General features: G+C 38.7%; 1 protein-coding gene across 3 annotated transcripts in view; it reads left to right on the top strand.

Annotated features, from left to right (window-relative positions):
• The window catches only part of DNAJB4 (DnaJ heat shock protein family (Hsp40) member B4), a 30,303-nt gene extending 21,716 nt beyond the window's left edge, over positions 1 to 8,587 (top strand). For all 3 annotated transcript variants that reach the window (XM_068406475.1, XM_068406478.1, XM_068406477.1), the window contains exons 3-4: positions 2,481 to 3,055; positions 4,663 to 8,587. In XM_068406475.1, the coding sequence (XP_068262576.1) occupies positions 2,481 to 3,055; positions 4,663 to 4,896 (809 nt within the window). In that variant the 3' untranslated portion in view covers positions 4,897 to 8,587. The remainder of the gene's footprint in view (positions 1 to 2,480; positions 3,056 to 4,662) is intronic.
• The last annotated feature ends 4,233 nt before the right edge of the window (positions 8,588 to 12,820 follow it).

Raw genomic sequence — 12,820 nt, 5'->3', positions numbered from 1 at the left:
GGGATCTCTTACTGCTGTCTTCCCTTGTCCTAGCACTTTTTGAGGTGCAGTTGGAGATGTATTCTTTTATTAAATTTTTGCGAAAGGGCAGTCTGCTTGATCTAGGCAGGACAGTCCTTCTGAGCAGAAGCCCAGGTGTCCAGTCCGTGGTTGTCCCTGGCTTCTTGCCTGGAGAGGAAAGAATTTGGCTGATGTCATGAAATACCAGAACAATTTTTTAGCTTTAATTGTAAACAGTGATAACATGCCAAGAGAATGAGGCCTCAGAAATGTCATATTTATCCTAAAATGGTTATCTGGAGAGGATGACTTTTTTTTTTTATTTTTGACCAATATAACTTTCAGTCTTATGACTGAGCAACAGAGGAAGTCATTAACATCCCTCCCATTAAATGTATGGTATCAGAAATTCCACATGAATTACTTCCGTTGTGACAAGTAGGTCCACTCACTCATTGCCATTCACTCAGGGCCATGTTTTTTACTAATATAAAGGAGGACACTTAAATAGCACTACTTTGGGGAAAATTGTGGGTTCTTATGAATGCATAATAAAATTTGGTCCTCTGTTATCCTTAGGACTTAATGCAATTGTTAACTTCCATAAATTCATGTAGACGAGCTTCAGCTTCTACAGAGGATGCAGTTTTTTTGGTCTTTTGTTCCGTTGCCTGTGTTCAAAGCTTTAGTGCCGTTACTGAAACATTCTAGGAAAAAAGTGTTTATATAGATACCAGAGACCTCTGTTGCCTCTTGGGTCTTTTGCCTTCTTGCACTTCTTCCTTTGCATCCTCTGCCGCCTTTCTGTATATCATTATAAACATATTTACTCTGTGATTTCATTTGCATTTTAGATTCCTGTGCAGCAGCTCATCCTAACGGCTTTCCCAAAATACCATTTTAGTCACTTTTACCAAAGAGCTTGAAGTATATAAAGCAATGCAGCCTTTGGCATCCTAGTATTGCATACTTGAAGGCAGAGGTTCAAAACATAGATCTCAATTTATCTGGGGAATAATATTAAACCAAAGTATGAATTTTTAGCATGGTGAATCTGGAAATGCCTCCTGATGCCTCAGTTGCTCTCTAAGCTCATCAGTTGCATCTGAGAGTGTAACTAGTAGTTGTGAGGGAAAGGCAGGGGGTGGGGTGGGAGGAAGGAGGAGACCTCAGTGTTTTTAGAGCCAGGAATTTGATGTACCTTCAATAACTTTTGGCTAGCTATTCCAGGAGATGTCCTTCTACTATCACAGATTGGATCCACTGATCTGCTTGTTCAACATTAACAGTACTGTGATAGAAGGATGTACTACATGTTGCTAAGTACTTTTAATATGGTCTGGTGTTGAGATGGGGAAAGCATTCTCATTCTAATGTCTTACTTGGTTACTGTTGATAACCAGTATTAAGCTTATGCATAGAAGGTCTAAAACACTGAACCAAAAAAAAAAAACCAACAACCTTTCAAATTTAGGGAATGCATGCTTCATTAATGTAAGCCTGCACATTTTTATGGCTGTGGAAGAAGACTTTCAGTCTTTCATCTTAAAAGTTTGAGAAATTACCCTGAAATGGTCAATGCAGGAGAGCACTATTAGGAGGAAATACTTAAAAATCACCTATTGGGAAGGAGGCATTTAAGAAAATTGATTTTAGCTGGGTTTGGAATGAGAGAGGGACTGTTCAGTGAGAATTGTAAGGGAAGTCTTACCAGGAAGAAATGAGATGTAGATCTCTCCTTGTAGAAGACAGAAGAGAAAGAGCAAAGCTATTGGAGAACATTCTGATTTTTTGTGCAGATGGTGACAGTATATACAAGATTTTTGTACCCAAATAGGTCTTAGGAATGTCCAAGGTATTTTTATTTGTGGCTGAATTTAAAAGAATTCCCAGGTTTCTTACCTATTTTATATCATAGGAACACAGACTGTGATAAGATTGGCATTCTGAATTGAATGTTAAGGAAGCATATGTCTGCTTGACTATTAGCATATTACCTTTTCCTCAAACTGAATTGCAGGGAAACACTGGGTTAAAGCTGAGCTATGGAAACTATGGAAAATGTTACCTGTGATACTGCATAATTTTCTGCAGAAGTGATCTTGCAGAGGGGTGCAACTCCCAACAGGCTTTGCAGAACATGAAAAGATAAAGTCAAGCAGACCTGTCTTCTGTTTTAAGATACTAATTCTTTGAATAACTGGCTTCAATCATATGAGATAAAATCGGCAGTGTCAGAATACTTGTTCTTCTGAAGTAGAAGCCATTCTAGAGCTTCAGAAACTTTGTTGCTGTTCAAGCTATTGAATTACTACTTGGTACTGCATAGTCTGATGGTGAGTCCTCATTGAAAAGGAGACCTTTCACTGTGCTGCAAAGACCTTGTCGACTCATCAGTTCCAATATCGTTACACCCTACAATAGGAAAGCTTATACTAATAATCCATTTATTTTTAACTTTGCTTATTTGTCTTATTTAGGTCTGAAAGGAGGAGCTGGAGGACCTGATGGACAGGGTGGCACCTTCCGGTACTCCTTCCATGGCGACCCACATGCTACATTTGCAGCTTTCTTTGGTGGCACAAATCCTTTTGAGATCTTCTTTGGAAGGAGGATGCCTGGTGGCAGAGACACTGAAGACATGGAGGTGGATGGTGATCCATTTGGATCCTTCACTAGTTTTAGTATGAATGGTTTTCCAAGGGAGAGGAATACAGTTGGTAGCCAATTACGTCGTAAACAAGATCCCCCTGTAATCCATGAACTTAAAGTGTCATTGGAAGAGATCTATCATGGCTGCACAAAAAGGATGAGGATTTCACGTAAAAGGCTTAACCCAGATGGTAGAAGTGTCCGAACAGAGGACAAAATTCTTACTATTGAGATAAAAAGAGGATGGAAAGAAGGCACCAAAATCACTTTTCCAAAAGAAGGCGATGAAACGCCCAACACAATTCCAGCTGATATAGTTTTTATCATTAAAGATAAACCTCACTCTCACTTCAAGAGAGATGGATCAAATATCATCTATCCTGTTAAGATCAGCTTAAGAGAGGTAAGTTTCTTTTTTGGTAGAACTCTGCATATTTAAACCTGTTACAATATGATACCATGGCTATGCTGCACAAGCTGTATGGCAGCAGTAAATTTTGGTGGGTTTTTTGAAAAACAGTTTCACTCTTGTAAAGTCAAAGTGTGGCTTATTTATAGTGCAAGCATTAGCTGTTTTGATATAAATGGAGTATTATTTCAAGCTGTTTACTATAGAGGTGGAAAAGAACGAGGATGGAAGGGTAAGAGTAAAGGTTGATACATTTTAAATCTTCATACTTTACCTTTCTAGCTAAATATATATTGGGCTGAAGTAACAAACACAAATACAATTAACAAATACATCCAGTATAGCATGCTCCTTACTGCTGTGATATGATTGCTACTTCTGTAGGACAAAATAGAAATGTCTTAGAATTTGTTGGCAGTGAAAATATTTAAGTCTGCCTTTTTATGTCATAAGTTATTTTAGTGTGATTTCTAAGGTCATATTGATTTCATGAGGATAAATTATTGTGAACAGGTGTTATAGGAGCTATATATAACAACAAAAATGGTATAGCTTTTTAAAATTCCATTCCAAATCAAAACACATTGCCTTTCAAAAGGGAAAATCGGAACGACAACTGAGCAGAGTTCTTAAGAGTGTGAAGCCTTGACGTGGTCATCATTTAAAAATAATGTAGCTCTGTGTGTGTGTTTTGTTTTTTCTTCTTAATTAGCATTAGGTAGAGAAATAAACTCTTGCTTGCATTATAAGCTCTTTGTGTACATTCTGAGCTCCCTTCTTAAAGGATTCTTAACTAAAAATACATCTGAAGTGAGGTGAAGCACCTAAAATAGGATGAGGGAGGGAGAAAAGACAGTATTTAGTGTTGATGTGGGTAATACAGTTCCTTCATAGATAAAAGCATATTTAGGCTCACTGCATTGTTATGTAAATAGGACATTATCAGTATAGGCTAGGTGTGCTGAATCAGGTGAAGCTGAAGGAATCAAAGTGTTATTGTCAGAGATCTTAGTGATGAAAAGAAACTGTGGATAAAGCAGGAGAAAGTCTGTGACATTTTAATTTTGGTGCACCAAAATAGTTGTTTGCTTTTCTTTGAGCACAACAAATGCACACCTAAGATGGCTGAAAATTGACATGCCTCTGCTTATATACACTTAAATGATGTTCTGCAGTTTGGTATAATATAGGTTGATAGTGTATTACAGTAAACTCCTGTGTAATGTAAACAAACAAAAAATTGAATGGGACTCTAAATTTCCATTGGAAACTGAGAAGCTGGACATCTCTAGAGAAGTATGAGTAAGAGTTCACTCTGTGCTCAACTACCTTATTATTTGATAAAGTTTTTGAAGGATATATAAGCTCAATTGCCCTCCAGTGGCCATTATGCAAGACTGGAAAATTCTGTGATATTCAATGACAAATTGAAGCCTTCCCTTTCTAAGAGAGGAACGCTGTATTTGAATTTTGACATCTCAGTAGTGCACAGTGGAAATACTGTTTAGAATGCTAGTCTTTTCTGAATAGTGCGAATTCAGTTGTAGGTACAAATGAAGTTCTGACCAATTTCTTTTTCTTGTGATACAATTTTTCTTTAGGCTTTGTGTGGCAGCTCTATCAATGTGCCAACGATAGAAGGAAGAACCATACCCATGACAATAAATGAAGTTGTAAAGCCTGGGATGAGAAGAAGAATTATAGGATATGGCTTGCCATTTCCCAAAAATCCTGACCAACGTGGAGACTTAATTATAGAGTTTGAAGTAATTTTCCCAGATAACATTTCTCCAGCATCAAAAGAAATACTTAGGCGAAATCTTCCAGTTTCATAAAATGAAGACTGTGTACGTCAACTGTTTAAATAGGACACTGGAAATGCAGAAGACTGGCAAGTCTGTGCTTTAAAAGTGCAATCTGTAACAACTAGTGGAATATTTGGGGTTTTTTTTTGTTTTGTGGGATGGGTGGGGGGAAAAACTGTAATGCTGCATGAGAAGAAAAGTGTTAAGTACAAGTCATACAGGTGACTTCTGCAGTAAAATTTACAGGGAAAACCACTCATTTTATTTTACATCTTCCTAATCAGAGAAGTTTATTCATTATTTTGCCTAATGTAAAATGTAGTTGGTTTTTACAAAGTCAGTGCATATTTCGGATACAGTACTTGAGCCTCCAAGTACTTTATTTCTTATATCCCTACCATATCTATAACATTACCCATTTATACAGGAATGGGAGATAGTAGTAGAAATACACAAGTGTATAAATATTTTAAAGAGCAAAAAATGAAAGATATCATTTTAGTATGTTGCCTTCCACTGCACAAAGCATAGGCTGGGAAAATCAGCTTGGACTCCTGAACTGCTCCCCAGTGGAATGAAAATATTTTCTTTATTGTCCCAGAATGTGTGAGGACTGCCTTGGGAGTCTAGCAAAGGGCATGTGGCTTGAGGAGCAAGAGTAACCATTTGCTATGGGATAATTCCTCAGCCTTCAGGCAGAACAGCAAGAAAGGATTCTACAAGTACATAAACAGCAAATGGTGGGCCTGCCGTCAAATGGGGCAGGAGAACTGGTAACAAATGACATGGAGAAGGCTGAGGTACTTCATGCCTTCTTTGCATCAGTCTTTACCAGTAAAACAAGCCTTCGGGAATTCCAGGCCCCTGAGACCAGAGGTGAAATCTGGAACCTCAGTGATGGAGGACCAGATTAGGGTGCACTTAAACTGGAAGTCTGTGAGCCTGCCAGGTTGCGCTCATAGTGCTGAGGGAGCTGGCTAATGCCATTGCAAGACCACTCTTAATTGTCTTTGAATGGTCGTGGAGATTGGGAGATGTTCCAGTAGACTGGAAAAGAGCAAATATTGCTCCTATCTTTAAGAAAAACAAGAAGGAAGATTTGGGGAGCTACAGGCCAGTCAGCTTCACTTCAATCCTTGGGAAGGTGGTGGAGAAAATCCTCCTGGAAAGCATTTCCAAACGCATGAAGGACAAGAAGGTGATCAGGAGTAGTCAGCATAGATTTACAAGGGGGAAATCATGCTTGATCAACCTCATTGCCTTCTACAGTGAGGTGACCAGCTTTGTGGATGATCGGAGAACAGTCCATGTTGTTTACCTTGACTTTAGTAGACAGACTGACAAAGTACAGGTTAGATAAGTGGAAAGTGAGGTGGATTAAAAACTGGCCAAATGAGTGGGCCCAGGGGGGTGTAATCAGTGGCACAAAGTTCAGCTGGAGGCAAGTCAGTAATGGTGTACCCTAGGGCTCAATACTGGGGCCAATACTATTCAACATCTTCATTAATGACCTGGATTATGTGATGGAGTGCATCCTCAGCAAGTTTGCAAATTATGTAAAGCTGGGAAGAGTATCTGGTAACACCACACGATGTACCGCCTTCAAAGGGACCTCAACGGGCTGAGAACTGGACAGAGGATTCTCATGAAGTTCAACAAGGGGGAATACAAGGTCTTGCTCCCTGAGAAACAACCCAAGGCACTAGTACACCCTGGGAGCTGACTGGCTGGAAAGCAGCTTTGCTGAGAAAGGCCTTGGGGTACTGGTGAACAACAAACTGATCGTGAGCCAGCAATGCACCCTTGTGGCTATAAAGGCCAAAGCTTTGCTAGCAGGCTGAAGGAGATGATCCTTCATCTACTCTCAGCACTGATGAGGATGCATCTGGAGTACTGTGTCCAGTTCTGGGCTCTCCAGTACAAGAAAGATACAAACTTACTGGACCGAGTCTAGTACAGGGCTGTGTATGAGAGGCTGAGAGAGCTGGAGCTCTTCAGCCTGGGGAAGAAAAGGCTTGGGGAGATGGTATCGCTGCGTATAAATACCTGATGGGAGGGAATGAAGATGGGGGAGCCAGGCTCTTCTCAGTAGCTCTCAGTGACAGGACTAAGAGGCGGTGGACCCAACCTGACACACAGAGGATTCCATCTAACCCAAGAAAACACCTTTTTACTGTGAGGGTGGACAGACACTGGAACAGGTTGCCCAGAGAGGCTGAGTCACCAGCCCTGGAGATACTCAAAACCCAACTGTACATCGTCCTGGGCAGCCTACTCTAGCTGACCGTGCTTGAGCAGGGGTGTTGGACTACGTGATTTCAAGAGGTTCCTTCCAACCTAAATGATTCTGTGGACTTGGACTTAGCACTTTTCACTAGACAGTGCTAGGGGCCATGTTCTGTAAATGAGGCTTAGCTTAAAGATGAGTGGTACTGATGTGACAACTTGAACCCCTAGGGACTAGGTCTATGCTTGAGTGGAAAGATGCACAAAGAACACTAAAAGCATTTTGCTAGTGCGGGTATTTAAAGATCATGCTGATCTCAAGTATTCATTCTTTTCAAAGGCTGAACTTTACTCCCATGAAGAAGAAGGAAAAGCCCAGGTCCTAGCTAAAGGAAAGTTTGCTTAAGACACAAAGTAGGATGAGGGTTGCCCATAAACTTTCACATGCTTGAATTGAGTTTTTTTTGAATACAAATATGAGTTACTTGTCTTTAGAGTTAAAAGGTGAATAGAGAAATGGAGAGCCCTCTGCAATAGTCTAGTTTTATAATACAGTAATAGGGCTGGTTCCCTTCATTGCGGCATGATTTTTGTGAGAGAAATGCCTTGCAGGCGTGCTTTATTACTTGAGTTTAAACCATAATACAGTGCTTTAATAACACTTTCAAAGGGTTTTTTTGGTTTGTTTTTTTCTTCATAAGAAAATATGTAAGATTTGCTGTCAGCCTTTTGCCTGTGGAAATTTCGTAGTTACCTGCTCTGTTAGGTAGCTTAAGAAATAGCAGTGTTATCTTCATGTATGTGATTTTCTGTGGGAAAGTAAATCATATGGAAGTTGGGATTTAATTTGCAATAACTTTTTAATGAGCACAAGAAGAATCCCATTGCTGTTATTCAAAGGAATAGAATTTCTGGGAGATGCTATTTGAGTCAGTTTTTCAACTGCACATCTCTTCATACAGTGTCGGTTAGTTGTAGTCCTAAATCTACAAGGAACTAAATTGCTGGAGCAGTATCACAAAGGGAGAAAATTTGCTGCTTAGTGCTTATGCATATTGTTAACACTATATATTGTTTGTTCAAAAAATTTCCATTTCAGTATGTTTCGTAATGCATTTCTTATGTGGTTTTTAGGTAAAAAGTGTAAAGGTTTTTAACTTTCTCTTATCTTTTGTTATGATGGCAGATGCTATAAGCTACACTACTTTAAAAGCATATCGTCCTAAAATACCTGTTTGTCAGTTTAAAAGCTAATGGAATTGAGCATTTTGTAATCCAGGATCTTGTAACCATAGTCTGACTTGTTTAAAAAAAAAAAGTTACAGCAACTAGGACTACTTTTTGTAACCATCTTCAGGTAAGAGGAGTAGTGTTAAATTGAGGAATTGCAGTATCTTGTGTATTTAGAGGTGTATATATATATATATGTATAGCAAACTAAGCTTTTCCAACTGTTTTCATGCTCAAAATACATAACTATCGGACTGGTATGAAATGCTTGTTTTTCTTTTCTTATGGAGAGGTAACAAAGTATATGTTTCAGAAAATAGCCTGTGAAATTACTTCAAAATATGAGAGGGAGCATTAATATCTATCTAATCCAGGATTCACAAAAATTAATATTTTTCAAATCAAAAAATGTGCTTAAAAGCTATGTTTTAAAAAACACTTGATTATTTAATAAAGGCTACTTGGGAGAAGGAGGCAAATACTCAATCATCTACTATATAACTACTGAAATACATGGAAATAAAATGGACATTAATGAAGTTGGGACAAGAAGGGTATTATGATCTCCTGAAGGTTGCTTAGGTGCCATAGAAAGTAAAAGTTATTTGGTTACTTTGGAGGAGTTCATTCAACAAGTCTGTGAAAACTTGTTTCTTTTTTTTAATCTCCCCAACATCAAGCTTTAGGATAACCTCAAGCTGTTGGAAGAGTAGGGCAAGCTACATTACAACTGTTTCTCCTTTCTGCCATGCAGTGATACTCTGTGATTGATCCAGAGCAGGCTTTCTAATGTCATGAGGATGTTAGTATTCCACTCTTCCACTGAGCCTTTTTTGTATTATCTATGCTGAAATTTGTTGAAGCCTGTTTGTGGTGTGTTGAACAGATGTTGTGGTTTTAGTTGGGTTTTGGGTCCCAACCTGTTTACTTTGTTATGGAAGTAACAGATTGTAACTGGGGTTGGGTCTCCAGTGTTGTTCTTACCATGTTCATCTTGTAACTTTCTGTGTACTCACTTCTCTTTGCCTTTCACAGGGTGGAAGCTTTCTCTCCATTTGTATGTCCTCTTCTAGTATTCACCCCTATTCTCAATACGACCTTCAGTCCAAACCTTAGAAACAGTGCTGAAGACGAGCAATATGTATTTTGATGATCAGTCAAATGAGACTGTCGGTGTTCTAATTCTCAGATGTGATAGTTCTAGTATTTTTAGTAAATGCTCAAAACAGTATCCGTGTCTGATTCTCAAAAATCCCAGCATATTGAGGAGGCATCCGTCAGGTTGATGCATAGTGCATTAAGTGAATCAAGCTTTTGGACCGGTTGTACCTTCAATGCTAAAGAGCCAAAGCATGGGTGAAGAAAAGGGTCTATAGCTAGCTTGATTTTAAAGACCCTGGCTGAGCTGTGCACAGGTATCAGTGTGCCATGAATTCTTGACCTTGCATAGTTTTGCTTAGAGACCAGAGGGGAGACCATTGTCTTGACTGGATAATCAACTATTAGTTGTGGATTATTTTTTTTTGGAGGGCCCATTCCAAAATAAATCACCAGCTTGGAAAGGGACTTGTATTTGGCCAAGAACCAGTTCTGCTTCTTGGTAAGTGCCACTAGCCCTATACTTGCATAAACTAAACTTTCCATATTAATGAGTCATGCTTTGTGTTAATATTTTTTTTTTTTTTTTTTGAGACATACTGGGTGCAACTGGCTGGCATTTAATTTTCATTGAGAGAAGAAAATGATAGCTCTTTCCAACCCTTATTTTCCTTGGCCTTTAGTTAAAGCTGTATGATCCTTGACACATTTACATTTTTTTTTTTTTATTGTTAGCCTATAACCCTTGAGTCTTTCAAAATAAGTTAGCTACAAAACCCCCCAAATCTTTAAGCCCTTGTGATGCTTTTGCTACTCCCCAATGACTTGGTCTCACTAATGTGATGATGCAGTCTTAAAAAGTTATTCTAGGAACTATATATCTGGGATGCTACAGAGCTAAAGGAGTGAGGTCTGTAGCCTTTGTAAGGGCTTTGCTCTGTTCGTGGACAATTGACTGATTTTTATAAAAAGTGCTAGGCTGGTTAATCATAATGTCTCTCATCCTGTCGTGACAGACTTACTTCACTGCTTTAGGCACTTGCATACTTGATGACAACCTGTGTGTGTGGCTGACAGGATTATCCAATAGCAAGTACTTCATAGGGGTTTGAGAGACTGATGTGCCTGACTGAATGATTATCTGTAGTGTCAGATGGCAGAAAGAGTGGAATGCACAATGGAAGGGAAAAACTCAGATGATTGTGGAGAACAGAAGTATGTTTGTGAAGATCTGGTCAGTTTTGCATTTGAAAAACACTCCCTGCCAGATCCAGAGTCGCTTCCCCTGACTTCCAACAGTGTCAGTCCTATAGGTATCCACTTACAGAGCTCCAAGTTGTAGAGGTTATGGCAGCTCTCCTGCTGACAGGTTCTCCTGGCCCCCTTGATTAGTTTATATAGTTGATGAAGCTTCTAAGAAGGTCTGGAGGTGACTAGACAACCGACAGCTCATTAATTGAAGTCAGTAAAATAAGTAAATACACTCCATTCCTTTGTAGCATGCCCATCTTATGCTCTCATCTGACTCACTGGTAACATACTTTGGGGGTAGAATAGGTTTTACCCCACCAGTGAAATGTGCTATGATTCAGGGTGAAATTCTGTGCACTTGAACTCATATGCTAGATCTAAAATATATGGGACATGGACATGCTACTGGAAATATAATTAAGAGACAATTTTCCTTTTCCAGTCAATAAATGCTAGACCTCCTTTGCAGGTGACATTAATAGTTCTTACTATATTGATTACTGAATAAATCCTATAGAACCAGAGTATTCGTATATTCACTTACTATTTGGCGTGCAAACTAGGCAAATGACAGTACTAATCTTCTCATGAAGTACAGAATCTCAGCTCTTCATTTGTCAAATTGCTGAGCAATGGACTATGGCAAGATGGCAAGATATGTTTTCGTCAAGCTCCTCCAATCAATGGTTTTGTTGTTTAAAGAGTGAAAGTAGAGGTCTGTTGTTGCTCCCCCTGGGTCCTAAAGCTATAGCTGTCTGGTGCTTGTTTTGTTCCCCTGGAATTACTGGCTTACCCAAGGGAGGAGCTATACAACCATCTTGTTAGTCATGCCTGATTGCTTTATCAAGGACAAATTATCGTCTTCACACCCCTGCTGCCCTACGTAATTAAAAAGCCAAAATCCCCACCCAGCCAGCTCCTGGAATACCATATAGCATTTCCCTGAATAAGTACTTTACAGCATGCTCCAAAAAAGTGTCTGAACTGCTTGTATTTTATATCCAAAGAAAGGCTGATAAACTGGGTGCAATGAGAAACAGCCCTTGCCAGAAAAGCTGTGACCAAGTGTAATAAGGACCTAGAACCGCTTCTGAGAGCAAGCCAGGAAAACCACGTATTTTTATTTTTTTCATATGCCAACAAACTGATTTTAAAAGTAATAGGAAGCAGGATAAAAATCCCTGGGATCCCCTTCTGTTCCCTATCAAGTCACAATTCCAAAATTGAAGTCAGTGTGCAAAGTGAGTGTATTGCTGCTGCATGGACTTTCAGAGGATGGTTTTACTAGTTGATATTTTTCAAGTGTCAAAGCCAAAATATGAATACTTAATGTAGTATGGACAAACTCTCAAAAGATCAGTAAGTTTTAGTAATGGAGTTTGGTCCCTTCCTGTCACAGGCGACTAGTCCTGTTTGAATGCCTGTCTTAAAATAGAGGAGGAAATACAATCTTATTGAAAGGCCTTGTTTTGCAGTATCCTCTGATGGTTTAAAAAGTAGTTTTTAACATCATTTATGAGTAGGAAAGTTGTTTTATCAACATGCTTTTGTTTAGATAGTTTATATCAATTTAATGCTATTGTAGATACTTATAAACACCAACTATGTTTCTTCTCAGCCTTATTTTGATTAGACTAAACAAGATAAGGTCCTGAAATATCTTAAAAGCAGCTCTTCATTCTCTGGTTATACCAGTAATTCTTTTAAGCAGTTGCTTTGTTTGGAACATGGATGACCAGAGAGATAAAATATGCTACAGGTAAGAACTGCCTAAGTCACAGATATATATATTTTTTTATGTGTAGTGAAACAGTGTTGTATACTGATAGTTTGCAGTATAGCACTGTGGCATTTCATATCCAGTAACATTACTCTGTTCTATTCCACATACTTTGTCCACAAACTTTTATGGCTGTTGCATGCCACAATTCTCACATCTGCAGTACTATGGCTGAGAAACTGAAGAATGTGATAAGCTGCAGTGTGCAATGTACTCATAGGATAAAAGGACTGAAACCCATTTTTTCATTATCTTTTTTTTTAGTACATAGTTTATTTTTCCTTCTAAAACCAAGGCTAATAGTGGATTATTAACATTTTTATTTAAATTGTTAACTCTCCGACAATGTCACTTACCAACAGTGAAATT

This window comes from Nyctibius grandis, chromosome 8 (genome assembly GCF_013368605.1).
Source record: "Nyctibius grandis isolate bNycGra1 chromosome 8, bNycGra1.pri, whole genome shotgun sequence".
NCBI lineage: Eukaryota > Metazoa > Chordata > Aves > Nyctibiiformes > Nyctibiidae > Nyctibius > Nyctibius grandis.
This window is presented reverse-complemented; position numbering and strand designations above follow the sequence as displayed.